This window comes from Musa acuminata, chromosome BXJ1-11 (assembly GCF_036884655.1).
Source record: "Musa acuminata AAA Group cultivar baxijiao chromosome BXJ1-11, Cavendish_Baxijiao_AAA, whole genome shotgun sequence".
NCBI classification, from domain to species: Eukaryota; Viridiplantae; Streptophyta; class Magnoliopsida; order Zingiberales; family Musaceae; genus Musa; species Musa acuminata.
The window spans coordinates 28,405,050-28,429,862 of NC_088337.1; the positions used below are offsets into that span (position 1 = coordinate 28,405,050).

General features: G+C 40.0%; 1 protein-coding gene across 1 annotated transcript in view; it reads right to left on the reverse strand.

Moving 5' to 3' along the window:
* LOC135597517 (MAP3K epsilon protein kinase 1-like) overlaps positions 1-22,569 on the reverse strand; it is a 32,418-nt gene extending 9,849 nt beyond the window's left edge. The window contains exons 1-10 of the mRNA XM_065090546.1: positions 22,068-22,569; positions 21,841-21,975; positions 17,400-17,420; positions 16,657-16,730; positions 16,456-16,546; positions 16,293-16,376; positions 4,510-4,611; positions 2,680-2,811; positions 263-334; positions 82-188 (exon numbers count right to left, since the gene is read on the reverse strand). Coding sequence (XP_064946618.1) covers positions 82-188; positions 263-334; positions 2,680-2,811; positions 4,510-4,611; positions 16,293-16,376; positions 16,456-16,546; positions 16,657-16,730; positions 17,400-17,420; positions 21,841-21,975; positions 22,068-22,127 — 878 coding nt within the window. The 5' untranslated portion in view covers positions 22,128-22,569. The remainder of the gene's footprint in view (positions 1-81; positions 189-262; positions 335-2,679; positions 2,812-4,509; positions 4,612-16,292; positions 16,377-16,455; positions 16,547-16,656; positions 16,731-17,399; positions 17,421-21,840; positions 21,976-22,067) is intronic.
* Between the last annotated feature and the right edge of the window lie 2,244 nt (positions 22,570-24,813).

The window sequence follows — 24,813 nt, forward strand, 5'->3', positions numbered from 1 at the left end:
TAATTACTTATTAGAAGTTTTAAGTTCTCAGATCACCTTAATGGGAAAATTTACAATAAAACTGCTAGATTGCATTATTACCTTATACTTCCACCTGTTTGTCGCAAAGATGAATGCAAAGTTCGCCTTGAGTTTTGGATCCATGGATGCAATAGCAATGTTTTTGCATCTGGTCTCTGCATTGCATCCTGAAAATGGTCTTTTAAGTAAGAAGCAATACTGAAATGGGGTATAGTTTCCTTAATGCAACAATTTTATCTACCTTTTTGAAACATTGACGGAGAAAATCAGTAATGTCAGGTGAGAGGCCCTCAGGTATGGGAGGTTGCACGTCCTGAAAATTATATTAAATCATACATATATATGCATCATAACATTTTTTTCCAAAGAACAACATAATAGACAAGTAATGATACATGCCAAAATGGAATAAGGAACAATATGCCCAAGTGCTATGTCAACCATATGGCATAGTGTCTAGAGGATATCTGCAAAACATGCAAGTACACATTTGTAGCTAGGTATATAAGCTCTGCTGATGCCTATCCACCTGTAACAGCTTATCTGAGCCTGAAATATTAAGGATAAAGAGAACAGAAAAGGAAAGTACATTTAAAAGGCTATAGGGAAACCTTAGAGGCCATCCATTTCCTTGAGGACACATACATATCTATATCTAAATAATCAGCTACAGCACAAAACTTTAATTATTCTTATCCCAATAGATGCATCGTTATTATATTCTATGCATCACAATTCCAGTATGACAACAAATTTGATCAGTACGTGCAGGCATTTGTTAGTACCAAAATTTACTCACTTGGGATTACCATTATGAAGCACCTTTAACGTGAACGTTATATATAACAAGAAATAATGCATAACTCTTCAAATCCTTGATGGGTTTCTGATTTTCATTCTACAAGCTTGAAGCTTTTGGCTTGTGACGTGTAAGTGCACAAGCATCAAAGATCATGTCTGCTAACAATTTAGTGCTGCCACTTCCTTATGTTTTATGACTTTATCTGAGTATCATTATGCTATACATAAAAGCAGCTAAGCATACTTAACCCATATGTTATCCTATGGATCATTCCCATATCCATAAATAAATATCTGCAAATAAATTTTGCTACAATGCATAGAAAATATTTAATTGTCTGATGAATTGCTAAAAATGCATGCACTGGTCATAAGCAAAAGTAGGTGCATGATGGCAATTTGGTCCTAGATATCAGCGATATTTTATGCCTTCGAACAAACAAGAAATAATTGAATATTTCGTATTAACAACAAAATTTTGCTAGCATACAACATTAGCCAACCTGTTTAAAGCCATATGAAAATAAAGTACGGCGAGTCATTCATTAACCAGTTTAAGGATTGTACAAACAGCATATGATTGTCAAAACCTTGTTTAAGTACCAAAATGCAAATGGATTTGACAGATTGGACACAAAACTAGCAAAAAGTGGGGCCACAGAATTAAATGGTGACCTCCTATGAACATATTAAGGCAGCCCGTGGCTGAAGCCTTCATCATTTGGTTAAAAGCGTTATTTTGAGGCAAGGTCAGAAGACACTGAAAACTAGAAGAATAGTTTTCTAAAAGCACTCAACACATTTTATTCATTTATTGTCTTATTCTTAAATGATAGATAATATTCAGAAAGCCCATTCCAACTAAGCCCATCAAATAATAACTACCATCTGCAGGTTCTGATTGGACGTTCTCATTCTAAAATAACATCAAAATGTATTTCCAGATTTCACAACAGTTGTCACTTGTCAGCATATGTGCACATTATATAAATATTAAGCATTTACTAGATATCACAATGTTTTTGAATATTAACAAAATCTTCATAAGAAACTATTAGTCATTGTTGCCAACAGGTCTGACAGTCATTGTTGGGTTGATGACCAATCACCTATATTTGCTAGTTGTTGGAAGGTTTTGCTATAAGCAACTATTAGTCTACTTGAATTTAATATTAATAATATAAAACGATAAAAGTCGATATGAAAATAATTTCAGACAAATCAATGAACTTGACGTTGCTAAATAATTATGTCTTAAGTTGAAAGAAAGTTCCAGCTAGGCAGCATGACATCAGAATATGACTTGAAGTACTAGTTATGCCCAACAGGGGAGGCTATAAATATACAGAAAGGAAGGGAGTGGAAACAATACCGAGTACATTTATGTTTAATCGACATGAACCATTTCATTAGTCAGTTAGGTTTCAGACCAACATGTTCTATTAAATATAAAGTTACTTAAGAGTTTCTTAGTGGTGTTCTGATTTTTCTTTCCTTGTTTCCCCTGAAATGTGTGACCTTCAGAGATTCTGCCCAAATGCTTCTCAACACAGCTGTCTAAGTTCTCGATTCTTCAACTGTGTAATATTTTTCTAACATTGATCACCAGTGGCACACTCTTAAAACAGGGATATTACCTTTGCCATGCCAGTACATGGCTCAAAACCTAAGTTTTAGTCAAAACTCATCAACCATGGTAGGACTAAGAACTCTTGTATCAGTAAAACGAATAAGAATGTAGTAACTGGAGGGATGACAATAAATAAGCATGTGGAGGGCCACAAGCCACTCATATGGTCCATAAAATATATCAAAAAATAATGAATAACAAAAGGATTGAATGCAAGCTAGTCATACCTGAACAATCCGAAAAAGTGCAGGCATTGGTTGCAGATCATAATATGGTGGAACACATGTGAGCAATTCAATGACAGTGCAACCAACACTCCAGATGTCAGATGCAGCACAAACGCCAGACATTTCAATAACCTGAAACAAGTATAGTTTTGTCATCCTTTCAAAAAATTTGCAATCAAAGTCAAATGAGATGAATTTAACAAAGTACAAAGTAGCTTACAAGAAATTGCATTGAGAAAACACAATCAAATACACTGCAATTTTATTGAAAAAAGGACTTGGGGAAAGGAGATGCAGAACGGATCATCCCTTTTTATTTTTTACTTCTCAGGTTATTTAGTATTTATTTCTTTCCTTTTCTGTTAGCACAAAGACTTGCTTTTTGGCATGAATTTGTAATAAAACTAAGAAGGATAGTCAGGTTTAGATTTTATTGAAAAATCTAAGGTTTAGATTTTCTATCTTTTGGTGTTTTCCAATAGAAAATTGATGTGAATAGTATGGCAACTAAAATGAGAAAACAATGCAAGATATGTATACAAATCCACATTAGAGAAATATGCACACATGTAAAGACACCCATTTTATAAAATGCATACACACATCTTATGGGAATAGAAGTATACCTAAACATTACAAATTATGGTACAAGACTAGCTGTTAAGAAAAGAACTGGTAATAGACTGAAGCAATCACCAGGCTGGGAAAAGCTGAGCTGAGTTATAAAGCCAGATTCTGACCACATGTGGTCAGGCTGATGCAGAAAGTTTAGAAGAGGACTTGAAAACCTTCCTGTAGAGGTTGGGCAATTTAAAACCTAGATCCAGACTATGAAATGGATAAAAAAAAGGGTGCCTCAATGCATAAGGCTCCCTCTGATACAAGATCTCGGGAAGGCCAACATGTGCAGACTATGTTGCAGGTGTATCTTCAGTTTTTATATGGTTCTGAAGTCCTTGGTGGATAGACAAGATTACAACATGAATTCATAATGGTGAAAAATCGTGAAGTTTCCCCACTTACCTCGTCTTGCCTTTGCATGCTTACTCTTTGGTTACCATTTGCATACCAGCATTCACTGACCACTACCACAATTACTTTATCCGCTATATTCTCCCTCCTTATCCAACTGTCAGTTAATTACCGTTCCGTGTTATCCTTCTATTCCCATACTTTGCATTCCACCTATACTGTAAGCTCTGACCACTAATGATGAAGACTTTGATTTGTCGTATTAAAGAAAATAAGTTGCCTTTGTTCATTAAGCACATAAGGTAACACTCCTAGCAAATGTAATAGGTTGCATGGAGAACCCACTATTGTCAATATTTCTCTTGGACAACCACTTGGTACCCATTATTAGAGAGATGTTTGAAATTGAATAGGCAGCCATTATTTAAAAGTAGTGCAAGAACTCCATGGAGCATTCTTGACTATGTATTTGCTTGACTGAAGAACAGTGAAAATGGGTGAGAAGAGCTTGCAAACCATGAGAGAAAGAACCATACCATTTTTTTCAGCAATTTTGGTTTTCTTCAATTAGCATTCTAGTTTTGGTTTATATAAGTAGAATTCACTGTCAGTCTAAAAACATGTCAAAGTTAGAGAGTATTACAAAGGTTAATGTTGATTTACTGTCTTGGACAAGTATAATCATAAAAATGCTATAGTGTGCTTCTATCTGCCATCTGACTGTATGTCCACTTACCTTGTCTTCAGAACTTTCATTGTAACGTTAACAAAATAATCTATGATAAAGAAAATCCCTGGGCAATATTAAATACCCTGGGTAATTACACAAAATCCCAGTAACATTGTATAATAGGTTACCTCAGGGGCCATCCAGTATGGTGTTCCAACCACCGAATGTGTATTAACATCTGCCTCAGTGAGCTTTGTTGCAACTCCAAAGTCAGCAAGTTTAACAAGACCCTATAGATAATTCCCACACACATCAAAACAATGAAAAGAACACTAAAACTGAGAGCATGCATCAAGTTGAAGCAAAATATGCCAGAAAGTATCCATCAGCCATCTTGAGAGTGCCTAATTTTGAAAATTTTATTTCATAGCGTAATCCTAAGGAAATAAATCTTTGGCAAGAATAAATCAAAATTAATTGTTAAATCATTCTTTCGACAAAATACATCAACAAGGAGCACAAGAACCTCCATCAGCTTCTACAAGTATACATGTTCATGATGCACGTGCTGACAGATGCATAAAGACAGGTGTGAAGTTTATGTATAGCCACAAGTATTGCAGTAAATAACTGTAGTACAAAGGGAAGCATGGTCAAAAAAATAGGTAAATATCATCATTGAAAAGATCAAAAGACTTATTTGATGATGGGATAACATCCTCCTAGCAAAGTATCATCCAATTGTAGCAGAAGAATTGACAACCCAACAATGAAAAGAGAGAAATGAGATAATTTACTAATAATAAAATGGCAACTAAAAATAAAAACTGAAATATATCCAAAAAACAGTACAAAAAATGATTGACAGTTCTTTATCTAGGGGCTAGGACAAATCAAGGTGGGACCCTAATGAGTGATGGATTAGGGTTCAAATGCTTTAATAATTCCTGGCCCCCAAAAAATCAACTTTGTCCTATGGTGAAGGGTTGAGACCATGCTACAGGGTCACTTCCTGAAACTAATTTTCATCTTCACGTGCTGAGAAAGGCTATGAAATTTAAGATAAATTTTGTCATTTCAATGTTGAGGATTTGAACCCTACTAAAACGAAATTGATTGATCCTATGAAATTGATTTAAACTTAGTCATGTAAATCTTTAGGATTTGAACCCTACTGAAGAGAATTTGATTGGTCTCCATAAAAGTGATCTTCTAGACATCTAAAAATGTGACACAAAAGATTCTGTTTGCTGGATTTGATTCTCCCACTCACTGGAGCTGAAATCACAGATCAAACAAAAGAATCAAGCTCTGATTTTCTGTAAAACTTGTGGTTTTGATGCTTCTCTCTTTGGCCTATTTAATGGTATTGTTTTCAGCTGTTGAACAACTACTGGTGGAGTGCAGAAGAGGTCAGATCATTGCTAGTCCAAGGCCAGCTATGCAGTGACAGCAGGTTGAACTTACAGCATGCAGTTGAGATGTCTGCGAAGTAATATGGGAATTGTTGTCACTTCCACAAATCACTTTAGAGATGGACAAGAAAGAGGAATAAGTGCTTAAGTTGTCAACTGCGGTTCAGAGACATCAAAAAATCCATCATCATGATGATTTCTCTCAAGTTATTGACTTTATTGTAGTGGGAACTTAAGAACTCTCGTCACCACACCCTCTGTAAAGCATGACATGGCAGCTAGGTGATGTTCTGCAACTTGCACATCTGCCAGAAGGGTAAATAGACTTTGCATGAGTTGAGGGAACATAGCTTCGGTAATGGGCACTGACATGAAGCTTCTGCTACCACGAACAAGAAAATGGTGAAATATCAATCACATGATGATCATCGATGTTGATCATCGTCCCCAGTGACAAATTTTGTTCTACATAAGGTGAGGTATTAGTGTACTAAGCAGCCAAAGGCATCGTTGCAAAAGAAGAGAGGGTGCTCAAAAAAATTACTTGGGGGTGATGTCACAGCAAAAGGTGGCTGTGTGTTGTCAAAGCAAATGAAACCCAGTAGATGCTTGTAGGTGTTGTGCATTAGGTGTATCGCTAAATTTGCCCAAGGGCATTATCAACATAGATTCTCTCACATGCAACATCAGCAGCATTATAGATCCAGCTTATGCTCATTTAGAAATAACTATTAGATAGAAAAGAACATACATATAAGCTGGAGTTTAAATAGGTGCCCGGGCGCTCAGGTGAGGCAAAGAGAGGCCCGAGCGCCTCACAGATTCGCCAGGCGACGTGCTTTAGTGAAGTGCCGCCTTGTCACAGACTTAGCTGGAATTGCCTAAGTCGTGAGGCACCCTTGCGGCCAAGACGCGAACATAGCTTGGGTTGCCTAAGCCGCGAAGCATCCTTGTGCCAACTTCTCGGACTTAGCTGGGATTGCCTAAGTTATGAGGCGCCCTTGCGATATACACGCCCGCAAAGGGTCAGCCTAGTTGCAACCTCGTATAGGTCCCGAAGGACCTGTAAAACAGAAAGTTGATTAGATTAAAAACGAGCAACGGACAAGTCCCGATGTCTCGCAAAGAGGGAAGCTTTACAAGCAATTCAGCAAGCACCTTGTGTGCACAAGAGAAAAGAGAGGAAGGAGGAAAACAAGGACTTTAGAAGGTAGAACGAACAATTGCAAGTCCACAAACAACTGCTCACCGCGTGCCGGGCGCGAAACCAAGTTCCCATCAAGTTAACGCGTGAACTTGTGAAGAGTTTTTTAACGCTTGACAATATACCGAAGCCACATCCAGCCCTGTGCCCCCCGGGGGGTTCCAGGGTGCTGAGATGGCTGGCGTTTCGCGCGCAGCTGCGGTTTGCAGAAAACAAGTCGTGGCACGCGAAAACGGAGTTGTTTTGGGCAATTCGGCCCGGCGCGGTGAGCAGTCGCACTGCAGCACTGCAACCTGTTTGAACATGCATTTTTACAAGACAAAACACACAAAACTAAGGCAAAACATGCTGCCATGTCTCGGTACAAGCATGCAAAAGCGACGAACGATTCATTGAACAAAGTTGTTGCGGGTGCGCGATGACCGTTCGTGACATTCTCCCCCACTTAAACTGTCGACGCCCTCGTCGGCGCTTGTTGGTAGTTGTTGATGATTGCTTCTTCATGTCGTACGACGTCTTCGGGCTCCCAATTAGCTTCAGTTCGGGGAAGCTTTCGCCACTTCACCAAGTACTCGATCTGCTCAGCTCCATTGGGTAGCTTTATCTTACGATCCGCCAAAATGGTTTCAACTCGCTTCTCGTAGGAGGCTTTGGTGGGGGGTAGCCGAGTTGGAACATTTCGGGAAACATCTTACGGATCTGAGTGGTAGGCTTTCAAGTTGCTGGCGTGAAAAACATTGTGAATTTTGAGCCACGCCGACAGCTACAACCTGTAGGAGACGTTGCCCACCCTATTGATAATTGGGAAGGGCCCTTCATACTTGCGCACCAATCCTTTGTGTACTTTGTTCATAAAGAATTGGAGTGATGCTAGTTGGAGCTTCACCAACACCAAATCGCTGACTTTGAACTTCTACGGTCGCCTTCCCAAGTCGGCCCACTTTTTCATCTTTTTGGCTGCCTTCTCCAAGTAAGCTCATGCAATATCTGCATTTCGGTGTCATTCTTTTGCAAAGTGATATGCTGACGGACTACTCCCAGTATATCTGATAGCCAAGGTGTGAGGAGTCGACGATTGTTGTCCTGTAATAATCTCGAAGGGGCTCTTGTTGGACGCAGAGCTCTGCTGCAAGTTATAGGAGAATTGGGCTATGTCCAACAGCTTCACCCAATCTTGTTGGTTGGCACTCACGTAGTGCCGAAGATATTGGTCCAGGAACAAGTTTATCCTTTCGGTTTGACCATCCGTCTGGGGGTGGAGGCTTGTGGAGAAGTATAACTTAGACCCCAACAATTTGAATAGCTCCGTCTAGAATCGTCCCAGGAACCGAGTATCTCGATCACTGATGATATTGTGCGGGACTCCCCAATACTTCACCACATTCTTCATCATCAGCTTGGCCGCCTCCTCAGCTGAATAGTGTAAGGGTGCAGCAATGAAAGTTGCATACTTTGAAAATCGATCGACCACCACGAGTATCGATCCGAGTCCCCCTACTGTTAGCAAACTTGATATGAAGTCTAAGGAAATGCTCTCCCATGACCTTTCTGGTACAGGCAACGGCTCCAAAAGTCCCATTGGCTTCCGCTGCTCCACCTTGTCTTGTTGACAAGTGAGGCACGTTCGAACATATTCCTCCACATCAGTCCCCATCTTCGGCCAGTAAAAGACCCTCTACACGATAGTCAAGGTTCTGTGAATGCTTGGATGTCCAGCCCAAAGGGAATCATGACACTCTCTTAAGAGCTCACGCCTCAAATTGTCCACTCGAGGGACATAAACCATATTCCCTTTTATATAAACGAGTCCCTCCTGGACCCAAAATCGTCATGCCTTGCCTTCTTTGATGAGCTACATCAGGGTTATTGCCTGGGGATCACTGTACAGTCCATCCCTAATCCTGGAAAGGAAATTGGAGTGCAACTTACTTGCTTGGCCTCTGCCCTCCAATTGTACAACATTCACATGCTCCACTTTCCGACTCAAAGCATCGGCCACGACATTTGCCTTTCCGGGCTTGTACTCCATTGCCATATTAAACTCAGCCAGGAAGTCATGTCATCGTGCTTGCTTTGGGGAGAGTTTCTTCTGAGTTTGGAAATAGCTCAAAGCGATGTTGTTTGTCCTCAGCACAAATCGCAATCCAAGAAGGTAGTGTCGCCAAACTCGTAGACAGTGGACTACCGCTGTCATCTCTTCTCGTGCATCGGATATCGCCGCTCGGTCTCGTTGAGCTTACGGCTCTCGTAGGCCACCGGATGACCCTCCTGCATGAATACTCCCCCAATAACAAAGTCTGAAGCATCTGTATGGACTTCGAAGGCTCCTCACAGTCCAGCAATTTGAGCATCGATTCTTCCAACACAGCAGCCTTCAGATCTTGGAACGCGACTTCACATTCATCAGACCGCCTCCAAGGCTGCTCCTTCTTCAGCAACTCCGTCAGTGGAGTTGCATGCTTCGAATACCCCGCTATGAAGCGTCGATAGTAGTTGACGAAACCAAGGAAGGATCTCAGCTCTGGCACCTGCTATGGAGTTCGCCATTCCGCAATAGCTTGCACCTTCGATTTGTCCATCCGAATGGAGCCATCACCGATTCGATGCCCCAATAATAAGATCTTCGTTTGAGCAAAGTAGCACTTCTCCCTTTTCACGAACAAAGTGTTCTCCCTGAGAACCTTAAAAATTATCCGAAGGTGCTCAACATGCTCCTCGAGCATTTGGCTGTAGATGACGATATTGTCCAAGTAGACAACCACGAACTTATCCAAGTACTCTTTAAATAGTTGATTCATAAGAGTGCAGAACGTGTCCGGAGCATTGGTTAAGCCGAAAGGCATCACCAAGAACTCAAACGCTCTATACCTGGTCACGCAGGTAGTCTTCGCTTCATCGCCTTCAGCAATGTGCACCTGCCAGTACCCCGATCGGAGGTCGAGTTTAGAGAAATACTTGGCTTTGCCCAATTGGTCGAACAAGTCCGCGATGAGCGGGATGGGATACTTGTTCTTCACCGTCACTTTATTGAGGGCTCGATAATCGACGCATAGTCGAAGGCTCTCATCTTGTTTCTTTTGGAAGAGTACTGGAGCTCCGAATGGTGCTTTAGAACTGCGGATGGGACAACCGCTTAGCAATTCACCTAACTGCTTTCATAGCTCTGCCAACTCCGGAGGGGGCATGCGGTAAGGTGGTCTCATTGGAGGCTTCACTCTTGGCTCCAATTCGATATAATGATCCACGCCTCTGCGTGGCGATAGAGTCTTCGACAACTCAGGCGGCATAACGTCTGTGAACTCCTTCGATGTTCGCCACCACAGCAAGTTTATGAATGGCTTTCTCGTCGAGTGGCTCTTGCTTTATAACAGCCACGAATGTTAATTCACCTCTTCGTACCCCTTTCTTTAGTTGTAATGCCGAAATCTGTTGGGGGTCCTTGGTTCCTCTCCGAGAGACGGGAACCACACAGGGGTCGCACCTCCCATCATACATAGGGAGTTTAGGATCCACGATAGGGTGGGCTCGCTGGAGGCTTCACTCCTGGCTCCAGCTCGATATAATGATCCACGCCTCTGCGTGGCGATAGAGTCTTCGACAACTCGGGTGGCATAACGTATGTGAACTCCTTCGACGTTCGCCACTACAGCAGGTTCATGAATGACCTTTTCGTCGAGTGGCTCTAGCTTCATAACAGCCACGAATGTTAATTCACCTCTTCATACCCCTTTCTTCAGTTGTAATGCCGAAATCTATTAGGGGTCATTGGTTCCTCTCCGAGAGACAAGAACTACACAGGGATCGTCACCTCCCATCATACATAGGGAGTTTAGGAACGACATTGGCACCAACTTCGCCGTATGTATAAACTCCATTCCAAGAATCACTTGGAAGTCGTCCAATGGCACCGCCATCATGTTCGTGCTCCCGCTCCATGTTCCGATCTTGATAAGAACTCCCTTTGCCAACCCGGAGATCCGCTTGGCCTCCGAGTGCACCGCCTTCATTCGACATGGGTTCTTCTCCAAGATCAGCCCAAGTCACTTTGCTTCTCGATCGGCAATAAAGTTGTGGACAGCGCCCATGTCCACCATTGCACGGGTCGTTTGGCCATTGAGCTTAATGTCTACGTACATCAGCTCGCTACTTCCTGTTTTTTATGGCCTTGCCTTCAAGTTCTCCACCACTTGACCCTGCATAGCATTCAACAAACGCATTGCTCCCATCCGAGGTCCTTGCGACTCCTCATCATCGCTACTGGATTTTGAACTATTCGAACTAAGAGCGACAGCCTTGCCCTTGTCCAATTTGGGGGGGATGAATAGAAGTTGTGAAGGCATTTAGTGCTTGCTTCTGTGGGCACTATCTCACCATGTGCGACCCTCCGCACAAGAAGCATCCGCCAAGTTTTGGGGCCTTGCCTTTTGAGCTTGGCCCTTTGTGGGAACTCTTCTTCCTTTGTTCGCCCCCGGGCTCCTTCCCACGAGAATATTTTGGAGGGTGATTTCCTGAAGATTGTTTCTTTTTTCCAGAGTCCTCAAAGGAAACAAAGTCAATGAGTCTTTCTGCGGCAGCAATTGCCCCGATCACATCGATGACATTCCTTCGATGCAGTTCTCGTTGCGCCCATGGCTTCAAACCATCGAGGAAGCTGAATAGCTTATCCTTCTCGGACATGTCCTGTATGTCCAGCATTAGTGCAGAAAATTGCTTCACGTAGTCTCAAATGGAAGTACTTTGGCGGAGTTGTCTTAGTTTCCTCCTTGCGACGAACTCTGTTTTCTCAGGTAGAAACTGAGTTCTCAACTCTCGCTTTAAGTCCTCCCATATGTCCACCCGATACCGACCTTGTTGGATCTCCTCCTAACGGGTTCGCCACCAAAGTTTTGCATCCTCATTCAAATACATGGTTGCTATCGAAACTTTGGTTTCTTCATAATCAGGTCTCGTACCTCGAAAGTATTGTTCCATGTCGAACAAGAAATTCTCACGCTCTTTAGCATCTCTGGCACCTTTATAACAATGTGGCTCGGGTGCCCTCAAGTTTTGTGGCGGCGCAACGCGGGTGTTGCTTCCTCCCGCATTCAGTGCCCTTGTGAGCATGGTCACCCTGGAAGTGAGTTCTGCCATGGCTTCCTACAGATGTTACATGGGGTCTTTGGTGTCGTCTAATAGTCGGTCGACTAGGGCCTCAATCTCGTCGATCCGAGATTCAGCTTCTTCTTGCGAGCTCTCTACCCCAAGAAACCTTCGTTGGCCATGGTAGAGTTCCTCCAAGCTCGCTTCAAGGACATCCAAGCGTGTTTCCGTCGCTGTAAGTCTCTCCTTGTGGCTCTTTTTCCCGATTGGCTCTCCAGATTGCGCCTCCTCCGCTCGCTGAGAGTAGCCAACTTCTCACTCATCACGTTCGCTGTCGCGCTCCTCCAAAGTGGCTCCAACAGCATGAGAGCGAGTATGCACTTGTAGCCAACCTACGGCTGCTTGGGGCAAGGGTCCGGCTTGCCCCATCTTGCTTGATTCGCCACGACGCTTTGCCATGGCGAAACTACGAAGTTCCTTCGCTGCTTGCTCGAATTGCTTGCCCGCTCTGATACCACAATGTCACAGACTTAGCTGGAATTGCCTAAGTCATGAGGCGCGAACTTAGCTTGGGTTGCCTAAGTCGCGAAGCACCCTTGTGCCAACTTCTCGGACTTAGCTAGGATTGCCTAAGTCATGAGGCGCCCTTGCGATATATGCGTCCGCAAAGGGTCAGCCTAGTTGCAACCTCATACAGGTCCCGAAGGACCTGTAAAACAAAAAGTTGATTAGATTGAAAACGAGCGACGGACAAGTCCCGATGTCTCGTAAAGAAGAAAGCTTTACAAGCAATTCAGCAAGCACCTTGTGTGCACAGAAGAAAAAAGAGGAAGGAGGAAAACAAGGACTTTAGAAGGTAGAACGAACAGTTACAAGTCCACAAACAACTGCTCACCGGGTGCTGGGCACGAAAGCAAGTTCCCGTCAAGTTAACGTGCGAACTTGTGAAGAGTTTTTCAACGCCCGACAATATACCGAAGCCCCATCCAACCCTGTGCCACCCGGGGGGTTGTAGGGTGCTGAGATGGCTGGCGTTTCGCACGCAGTTGCGGTTTACAGAAAACAAGTCGTGGCACGCGAAAACGGAGCTGTTTTGGACAGTTCAGCCCGGCGCGGTGAGCGATCGCACTGCAACGTTGCAACCTATTTGAATATGCATTTTTACAAGAAAAAACACACAAAACTAAGGTTAAACATGCTGTCGTGTCTTGGTACAAGCATGCAAAAGCGACGAACGATTCGTTGAACGAAGTTGTTGCGGGTGCGCGACGACCGTTCGTGGTAGCCTGGGCACTCGACTAAACCCAGGCACCTCAAGCAAGCGCCTAATTGAAACAATGCAACCGAACCAGACTATTGAGTCTAGTTCAATTGAACAGTAGCTAATTGGTTCGATTGAACCAACAACGCTACATAATGTTACTATACTTACTAAACCCGCCCCCCGCATGACCTCAAGCCATAAACCCTAGCGCAGCTACTGAATCCATCGTTGACGCTTCCTCTATCGTTGCCTCCACTGCCGACGCGCAGGACCGACGCTTCCTCTGCCATTGACGGACGAATCCGAAGGTCTATCTTTCGTGCACAGTTCCCTCCGCCATAGCTTCTTCCGTAAGTAGCTTGTTCCACCATCAAGGGAGAGGACCGACAGACAAATATGAAGCTTCCTTCGCCCACGATGTCATCATCCGTAGCTTCCTTTATCGTCGCTGCTGTTGTCCGAAGCTTTCTCCACCAATGTTGTCGTCCGAAATAGATTAATTGACTAGAGTTCTCCTGGTCACCTACACCTATTGTTATTTTTTGGAAATCTGTTTGTATATGTAGGATCTTAGTTTCATGTTTGTTAACACGGTGTTTAATCATAACTTGCCAAAATTGTTTCGGCTAAATGACATAAGCTTCTTTTTGCCCTTGGTCTATCCCTTTCTTGTAGACAACAATCATATTTAAACTTAATTTCATTCGTCACTTATGATCTTATTTAAGGATTTTATAAATATCGTTGCATTGACACAAGTATGCATTAAGTTAAAAGGGAAAAAAGGGGGAACATTGAGAAGAGAGAGAGAAAGACGTGAGCTTCAGCTAATTAATCTATTTCTTCGTCGTTGTTATCGTTCGAAATAGATTAATTGACTAAAGCTTTCTCCAGTCAATTTAATGTCATATTTTTATTTATATAATCATATTTATCAATTATACTATATACTTTTTATATTTTAATATTTCAGAGCGCATTGCTTTGCTCAGGCAATGCGCCTAGCGCCTCAAGCATTTTGAGACCTTGGCGCCTAGCGCTTTTTAAACCATTGCATATAAAAACAACTACAAGTCTGCAACATCTTAATGCATTTAAGGATGGAGGAAAAAAAACAAGATCTAGCGAGAGGATCAGAGATCAAATGACTTTTTTAGTACATCGAAGTGTACATAGAACCAAGGGCGTTATACTGCTCGAACGGTATGGTATAGGAAGTACATACTAGTCTAGGCATGGGCTGAATCGCGGACCACCATCGTTTCAAGTGGATCAATTAAAATAATAAAAAATCAAATATACGGTGGACCCTGTCCAACTCAACGTAAAAAAAAAAAAGAAAAAAAAACAACATAGGGCTAGCCAAGGCTCGTCGTACCATACCGTACCAGCATTTCGACCTGGGCTCGATACGGTACGGTACCGGTATACTGGGCGGTACATCAGGGTGTACCGAGCGGTACACCCATAGTGTACCGAACAATTTTAAATTTTTTTTTCATACTGTAGCAGTGCTACAGTATAGTACTGTAGCGGTACCGGGTGGTCCGCGTACCGGTAACTTGTCGGACCGGTACGTACCGCCCGGTATGGGTGATACGCTTCGGTATGGCAGACCTTGGGGCTAGCAAACATGAGCCCTCTTCTCACATACGATATTGTTGCCCCTACCATTGCGTCACCACTATTGCTTCACCGCTGTCGTTGTCGCTTCGACGTTGCCATTGTCGCCGCTACTTCCTAGGTATGCTACCGCTGCTTCTTCTCCTCCTTTCCTTTCTTCTTCTTCTTCCTTCTTCCTCCACTACTTTCTCTTCTTCCTTCTTCCTCCTTAGTTCCTCCACCGCCCCTTTTCTCCCACTTTTTTTCCTCACTGAAACGTCGGTACGCATTGGCGTACCATGTGTCAATACACTGGCACTGATCGGTACATACCTGTCTGAAAGATCATTGAGATGGGTCTGGTACCCAAAACAATGAACCTTGCGTAGAACCACAAGGATTCTCCATAGTTTTCTCAAAAAAATCATATTCTAAATGTTGCTTGGAACTGCTCCTATGCATGTTCACCCATATTATTACCCATGTTTTCAAAATGCAAAAAGTGAGAAGATTGTAAATGAAATGCTTCAAGAAAAAATCGTTTGATTCAACATAAGTACACATTACACATTATTCTCATATACTCTTAGTTAGCAAAAAAGAATGGTTTTTGATCAATGTGCATTGGCTACCAAGCGTTGAATTAAATTACTATAAAAGAAATATTCAATCTCAATGGTTAACAAACTACTTATTAACTTATAGGTGCCAAATATTTTCCAAGCTTAATCTTCATTTACCTATGCCAAATTAGGGTCCACGAGCCCATGCTTGAATAGCTTGTCTAATCTAATCTCAAGAGTAATTGAATTTTTAATTTATACATAAGACTTGAATACCTTAAGCATGTATGACAATGATGATGCCAATGCATGAATCTCTTAATGAAAGAGCCAATGTTTCTTTAAGCCTCAAAGCCTTACTATCACCCTTCTTTAACAATTTCTTCCACACTCCTTCCAGGCCACAATCTTCCTTCTCCTTTACTTCTTTAATATTTGGATGACTACGAAGGTAAGATAACATGCCCATCATGGTATGAGCTCAGTAGTCAATTAGATTTTGATTTCAAGATAGGATCCAACTCTGGCAGTTATGCGCCAATATGGTTACACAAAATTATGCACGCTCACAGATACATTTACAGAACAGGTGAAAATTCCTTTATTAAGTAGCAGAAATAAAATTTAACTATTATGCTCAAACAAACAAGAATTAAAAATTATTGCAACAAAAGGCGGATAGAAGAAACTAAAAGATGTAATAAACAACCAAAATAGGTGATGAATAATCACCATCAAAATAAAACTCCAAATGAAAGAGATCAAGTTCTCTTGAAAACGTAGATACTGATGAGAACTCAAGTTAGTTGTCAATCTGAAAGGAACAAAAATATTTAAAAATTACCTCTTTGGTAGTCAAGATATTTGCACCCTTGATATCACGATGAATTACACCTTGTTCATGCAAATAGACTAAACCCTCCAAAACCTGCTTACAGTTCAATACAAACACAGTATTACGCTCATTACAGTTAAGCAAGAAAATTTTATAGAAATCTCACACAAACCTGAGCGATGTAAACAGCTACCAATGATTCAGGGAATGGTCCAAATTTATTGGGCTTGATAATGTTAGCTAGGGAACCATTTTCCACATACCTATATAACGTCCACTAAATAAATGAGAACATGAATGTGATTTTAAAATAAAAAAAAAAACTCTACTATTAGCACTAGATAGGTGGAAGAAGAGGCTCATAGGTAATTACTCAAGAATGATGTGCAGATGAGTCTTTGTCTTGATAGACCCGAGATACTTCACAATGTTTTTGTGGTTGAGATTCTGCCAGCAAAACATAGATAATATCAATATGAATCATTGGTATCTAGATTGTCTACCAGAAAAAAAAAACCTAGAATTTAGACTCCATATGACGGAAAAGAGAGCTTGCACTTCTCAATCTAACTTTGTAACAGATAGCAATCTACTTGCATGTAAAACTTGATGTGATAACCAGTAACCAGCACGTTCTTCTGCAATTAGTGTTCTTTGATGAATCAGTGAATAAGTGGAATTAGTGAGAAACCAGTACTTCTGCAAATTCTGAACTGAATGTTCAATATTTGCTAGTTATTGGTGCAAACAAAGCTACACTAATTTGTGCCATAGGATATAACATGCCGCAACATGCCCTTGTGGGATATGAATCAAGTTGAGTTGGGATTGAGATAGCAAGACAATTTTGCAAATGAGAATTAGGAATAAAACCATTTTTTGCAGAAATACTTTTAACTAAAAATATGGATCCTTAAATATCTCAATGGTGACAAAAAAATCCATGTAACTAACCCAAATAGGTAGAATGACAGCAAAAGATCTACGTAGCCAATCTCAAATGGTTGAGACTTTACAGCCTTGCAGTTGTTGTTTCATGGAGAAATTCATTGAAATTTCATGACATGATATCAAGTGAATGTTTAAATTACCAGGCAGTAGAAAAAATAGTGTTACCTTTAGGAGATCAATTTCTTGCTGGATTTTGAAATATGACCACACCCAAGGAGTTCATGGAGAAGCAAAAGAAAGAAACTATTAGATAAATCCAAGCAGTGAGCGCATTCAATGAAAACCTGTAGATAACATTGTGCATTGTTTTCACATTATAAGCACAACAATATTTACAAACATCTGTGCAGTAATCATGTCATAATCTAAGGAATGAACCACTATAAACTATTGGTACAAGTCAATGGAATCAATAGCTAATATTGTTTACAAAATAGTATAGAACTAGCATCATATGCTTATGCAGAAAATCCATAAAGCATCGCAATCCATAAACAAATACAATCAAGCTAGAAGTTAACTTTGTCTTGATTTAAATTAAACTTTCAAAACATAAGTCAAATGGTTTTAACCCAACGAATTTTGAACAAATTTACCCCTAATCTCCAAATGATTCACCTCCTCTCCCGCATTATGCATAAATTTATTTAGTTCCCAAAGTAATCATGCCTTGTATGCTAAACCTAAGAAGCACAGATGCAGAGACAGGACACGGACATTACACGACATGGACACGACGAGAACGAGATGCCGTTTTTAAAAAAATTAGGATAAGGACATGGCGAGGACACATGTATTATTTTAATATATACTTAAGTTTGATTAACATGAGTTTTACGGTATTTATACTTAAATTTTATAAACTCAACAATATGAACAAATAAATATCATTATACAAGTTGAACCAATTAAAATCATCTAAATGTAAGTGATAGAATGATTGTCAAGTGGCGTGCTCGACTCGATCCCGGGCTATGTGTGTAGGAGTCCATAGATAGTTGAGAAGGTTGCTCAGAGTGTCCACTAAGGGACCGATATATAGGAAGACTAATGTCGGGCAGCATTTTTAAAAGGCACCCGAGCGCTCATTTAGGTGTTCGGGCTAGGTGTCGAGCACCTCGGGCGAGCGCCCGATTGAATCGCACGAGTCGAACCAAATTGTGGATTCTGCGTCGATTCAATAGTAACTTGGTTCAATTGAACCAACTAAGTCCAACGGTAAACCCCCCGGGGCCATGTTGCATATCTGACACATGTTGGACATGGACACATCCACCAAAAGCACATGTTCGTGCTTCTTAGTAATAAACTACCATATTAGTTTAGCAAAGTACCAGGAGTTGCATACGATCAAAAAATTATTATTAGAGATGCCTTAGAAGATAAATGAAAGCTTGCACTATCCTCATCAACCTATCAAAATAGTGGTACTCAACTATAGGTTTCTTATAACAAAAGCTTGAGAAGAAGGCAAACATCTCTATGGAATGATAAAGTATTTTAAGGCTGGCCGCACAAAAAGATTAGATTTAAAAAGGATAAATAAAACCGTTTTTCATACTCGCCATAACCTTCTTCAGTGAACCTCATAAAAGAAACAAATGTAGACCAAAATACTGGCTACTTGATAGTAAAATGAGATCCTATGAAAATTGGTGCACCAAAATTAGCATACAAGTTGTCTTGGTCCAAGCTGAACTTTTTGTTACTTATTATAATCCACATAATCAAAGTGCTCCTCTATAATTGAGTCTATGATATCAAAATTTGTACCATAAATCAAGGTCTCAATCAACAAAGGTATCAATTCTAAGGGGAGTTAATATTTACTTCAGAAGCAAACAATAAGTGTTATGTATCCTGTTTTTCATGAAAATTGAATAAAGAGAACTTCATTAACTTTTTGCAAGAGTAAAACTCCAAATTCCAGCATGAAATAGTTAAAAAAACATGTAGGTTTTCATGCAATAACAAGCAATTCATTTGAGTCCTAGGGATACCTATGAAATGTCATGTTAACAAGAGAAAGAAAAGTAAAGAGAAAGCATTTGAGGAGAGAAGAAAAAAGATGGTTGTCAAAATAGGAACTAAAGAGGTAACCATACAGGCAATACTTCCACCATGAACTAAAACCAAGCAAAAACATGAGCTGCATACCTAATTACCTATACATGCTTGAACCAGTAAATACCAGTTCATATCGGTTGGTAGTTGGTAGATTTAGTTTTGTAAACCTTATTATATTTTCCTATATCAGTGTCTTACACAAGGATTAAAATCTTCGTTCTGTACGAATACAGATTGGCAGCCAGACGGGTACATTATCGGCCATTCAACATACTGACACCCGGCATGGTTGGTACTAGATGATACCACCTGGATCACTGAGAAAGAGAGAGAAAATGAGAGTAGGAAACAACAACATGTACAAGGAGAGAGGAGGAGGTGATGTGCAGCAGTAGGAGGGGAGGAGAAGGCAATAACAACAGGAATCAGGTGTAGGAGACAGCAATGGTGCAGAAGAGGAGAAGAAGAAAAAGAAGGCGACAAAGGAGTGAGGAAAAAGAGAAGAAAGATAAGCACTCAACAGATTACAAAACTAAAAAAATAGAAAGGACAAACAACAACTGCACCAGACTTTACACTTGGTATCGATCAACTTACCACCCAGTAAGCCTGGTACAGTGAGCATAGCAGGTGGGTGCTCAATTTAAAAGCAGACTGGTCAAAGTTGCTTTATTCATGATTGTTCGGTACATTTCCAAACTCTGTAGATCATTTATCTAACTTGAGATATAGGTTTGATTATGGAAAATCCCAAACTATGTAGGTGACTTATTCTCACTTGAGATACAGGTTTAAATATGCAAAGTCTCCAATTATGTAGGTTCAAGTATTGAATTTTGGAGTAATTGATGGCTTTAAAGGACATAAAGATTTATAATATTCATTGTGTTCTTTTTTCAATTTTTGCTTCCACTAACAGAATTTCTTGAGTTTACTAATTTCTTTTTAATGAAGACAAATTAATAAATCTATAAGGAGTTAATTTTTAGCAGCTATGATGTTCTAAATCATAATAACAAATCTTGATAACAGACTTCTGAAACAACTTGTTCAAAACTTTGTTCTCTTCTTCTAGTTAAATATTTCTTTGGGCATCAAGATTTGCACAAATTCATCCTCATCTTTAACTTACAAACCTTAAACTAGCTTGACCATAAAAATTTACAGATGTTGAAATCTAAGGAGAAAAGAAACTAGTAGGGAGAAGACTTGCAATGTGAATTCAGAGGAAAAGAGAAAGAACTAGAAAATTAGGAGGCAAAATGAAGGTGTCGAATCAAAGAGAAGTCAACAAAAAAGAAAACGAGCAGTGAAGGCTATAGGATATGATCCCCTCTTACATCAGAACAATGAATAGCCTAAACCACTGTTACTGCCACCTCCATTATAACGGGTGTTAAATTTCCACATGTATCAAATCTCTTATCATTTGAACATATATTTACATGTAAATAATTTCTTTGGGGTTAATGTGAAAGCTAATTTTTTCTTAAATTTATTTGTTTTAGTCCTTTCCTGACGCGACAATGCTGAAACATTTTGCAATCAACCAAGTGAAAATCAATCATAAAAGAATTTCATGCTTTATCATACCCCATATTTTCTACTTATATTTATTTGTTTCAAACACCAAGCCCCTGGGAAAAACGTCTAGACCTATCACCTTACAATGTCATTGGCTATCACGATGGGATCATCACACTTCAAATCACAGTTACCCATATCCCCTTCATTCATTTAACAACGAGGAACAAGTCTCACTTCAGCACGAATCATTAACAACACAACATATTGCAAATCTAAACACAATCAAGAAAAGAATATTCATAAAAAATGTGCTACAAGGCAACAAACAGTTTCATGTAGGAATGGTAAACAACTTACAACTGAATAGAAGACAGCAAACGAAAGCCTGAAAAAAAGTTGGTATATTTCCATGCTTATTGGAAATGTAGTAATATAAGCTTCTAAATCAATTGATTTAATCTAGAAATTTATTGACAATACAATGCTTAGTCGACAGAGGTAGGCATCATTCAAAGGCAAAACTCCCATTATTGAGATTCTAATTGAAAATTTTGATATCCGATCTGTCAATCAAATAGAAGAAAGTGAACAAAAAACCGAAAAGACATTGGTAGATGACATCCATGATTCGAAGATTGTAGCGAGGGAAGTATCTAGACAATTGAATTGATCTAGAAATCTATGAACGATACAATGGTTAGTCAATGGAGGTAGGCACTCTTTAAAGGCAAAACGTCCCTTGTTAGGGTTTTAATTGAAAAGTTTGATATTCCAATTTATTACAACTTTACCTGACAATCATACAGTTGAAAGTGAATGAAAGTCTGAAAAGAAATTGGTGGATGACAACCATGACTCGAAAATGTAGCAATGGAAGCAACTAAAACAAAACAAAATAATCTAGAAATCTTATATGAGCAACACAATAAATTTACAATTGAAAAGTTTGGTATTCCGCTCAAATACTCAGCATAGGCAACCAAGAAATCACAATAAAAGTAAGAAACCGCACCATAATTATATTGAGATCCTCCTGTGGGATATTCTCCAACGAGACCTGCTTAATCGCCACAAAGTCTCCATTCTCCAAGTCCAGACCCTTGTACACCCGTCCATACGCCCCCTTCCCGATTTCATCCCCCAGCATCTGAAATCCAACAATAACAAGAATCCCGACGCGCCCAAGGATAAGGAAAAATGAAGGCACGAAAATTCGCTGTAATGGATGACAAAACTCACGTATTTGTTGTCGAGCGTCTTCGATTTGTGTAAATGAGTCGTGGCCACCTGCCGAGACATCTTCGTGGGCGGCCAAGACCGTCGTGAACCCTAGAACCGGCCTCCCGACGAGGTTAGCAGCAGTAAGAACACGGAGATCCGCGAATTCCCCGCGCCACGGAGGAGATTCGACTAGGGATCACCTGCATTGACGGAACCCCTCTCCGTCGGCCATCGGCGGGGAGAATCGAAGGGCGAATCCGAGCGAATTGACTAGGGTTGTTCTCGGGGAACTCAAGCCCTCGGCGACGCTCACATCCCCCAAGCGTTCCAGAAGGGAGGGAGGAGGGGGGAATCGAGCTCGCCACGGGATCGAAGGGGGGAGAAGATGAGGCGGCGAAGGGAGTTATTTAAAGGCACGGGGTTTGGAGAGGGCGAGTTGCGGTCCGCGGAGAGGGGGGTTAGGACGGCGCGATGCCATGTAGATGTAGAGGAACGCTGGAATCCGTTAACGGAGAACGACCGTCTTCGTTCTCCGCCTATTTGTTGCCAGTTATTGCCGACGTAGTTCGGATGACGATTTCCTACGTGTACAATACATTCCTGGTTTGTGTCCGCCACGGTTCACATGACCACCCATCCCATACCACTTCCACCGATTTGGCCACGCCAACTCTTACCTTGAACTTTAATGGTCCTCGACCCGGACCCCACAATTAGCTACTGCTTTGACAAGAATCGCACCCATATTCCGACCTTCATTTCTAGTGGCCTATGACGTGGGCCACCAGTGAAAAGAAAACCAAAAGACTGCTCTAGTGAAAAAAAATTGTTCCACATATATTGGTCCCCAAAATTCTACCTTGGAGCTTTAGTGGCCCCCTCTGGCGGTCGGAGTGGGTCCCACTTCTCATCTTATCCCCCTTCCTTTTTCTAATCGATGACATTTGATATATGCATTTTCGCATCTAAGTTTGTAGACATACACTAACAAAATTAAGTAATTTCTCCATGGTAAATCTTATTGTTAATTTAAATATTTTCTTAACCCAATTAAAATTTTTATTATGTATGGTATCATAACAAGTCATAAGTTAGACTATAAACAACCTGAATTCACCAATGCTGTTTTGCTATTCCTAATTGCCAATGCATTGGGTTTTTGAGATTACTACACGTTTGATTAAATTATTTATTATTATTATTATTATTATTATTATTATATATCCCTTTAGAGTTCGGAATAAGTTTTTTTATTGGATATTTAATTATGTTCGATAATAAAAATAATGGATACAGTTACTCTCTCTCTCTCTCTCTCTCTCTCTCTCACAAACAAATGCATATGAAAATAAAATCTCAAACATCATGGCTGAGTACAACCATATGACTGTGTATAGCTACAAATGCTCTCTCGTCATCATACCAAGTCCTTGTTCTAACGTGGGGGGTATCATTAAGCACATTATTACAAGGACAAGAGCACTATCATAACACATCAACACCTTCTTGAAACCTTGCGTTCAAGCATATAATGCCAACAGTGTTCCTTCTTCTTTCCAATACCATCCAAGCCCATATCTTTTATATAAAGCCAGTGAATCTATTTTTTCCAAATAAATTATAAGACGTAGGCATCATGATCCAACCAATGGGATAGTTAATTCATCAACTTAATAAATATAAAATATTAATGTCGTAATGTTAATTTCTATTACCTTTTTTTTTTTTTGCTTTAACGCAATGTTCAAACCCTATTCTTAATATAAGTAAATATATATATATAATCATATTATATATTTTAATTAATATTTCAAGAGTCATCGAGGAATATTCATCAATCTGACTTTAACGCATTTATCATGTCATGACTCTATTCGTAACCACAACATAAATGTTGGAGTTGGGAACTTCATCAATTATTGAGATTAATTGAATTGATCGATTCTTGAGATATAGATATATATATATATATATAAGAGTTTGCAGAGCTGCAGCTTTCCCTGTTACTATCATCTATTGTTATGTCATAATGTGGATCTTGTTTCATCCAGTGGGGATGGGGTCAGTTTTGCTTGACTTCCACAAGCGAGTAGATGTTATGATGAAAGATAATAATGATGAGGAGCTGTGGATTTGTGTTCATAATTGAGATCCTTTCTCTGCATGTCTTGTCTGCCAACATCTGCAAAAAATTATCAAACCTTTGATGGAGATGTAATTAAGTGTCTATATATATATATATATATATATATATTTATAATGAGATATATTTTTTGCTATTGATCTTATATATCTCTATCAGCTAAGTTAGCTCACATCCTCAAGTCTTATATAATTAATTTTACAAGTTCGATTAGTGCATCAAATGGTTGGACAGTAAATTCGATATAATGTTTTAAAAAATCATGTCTAATTAAAAAGATAAAAAATATTTTTATAATAAATTATATTATAATAAAAATATAACTGATAAGATAATTTAGTCTCATATTGATTGAGGAGTATGAAAACTACTCGTAAGTCCGTCAGATATTTTTTTTTAGATCTCACATGTTTCATAAAGGACAAAAACGATTGATCGATCAAATTTTCTATTATCAATAATTAACTAGGGAGTGTCTCTTCTGTATCAAATGAATTAAAATAACAATGATCAAAAGAAAAATGATTTAAACTCCAATAAGTAAGATGATAGAAAGAAAAATCAATCAAGTAGAATAATGAAAGGATATTTTAGCTGATCAACGATGATCCAATTTACCTA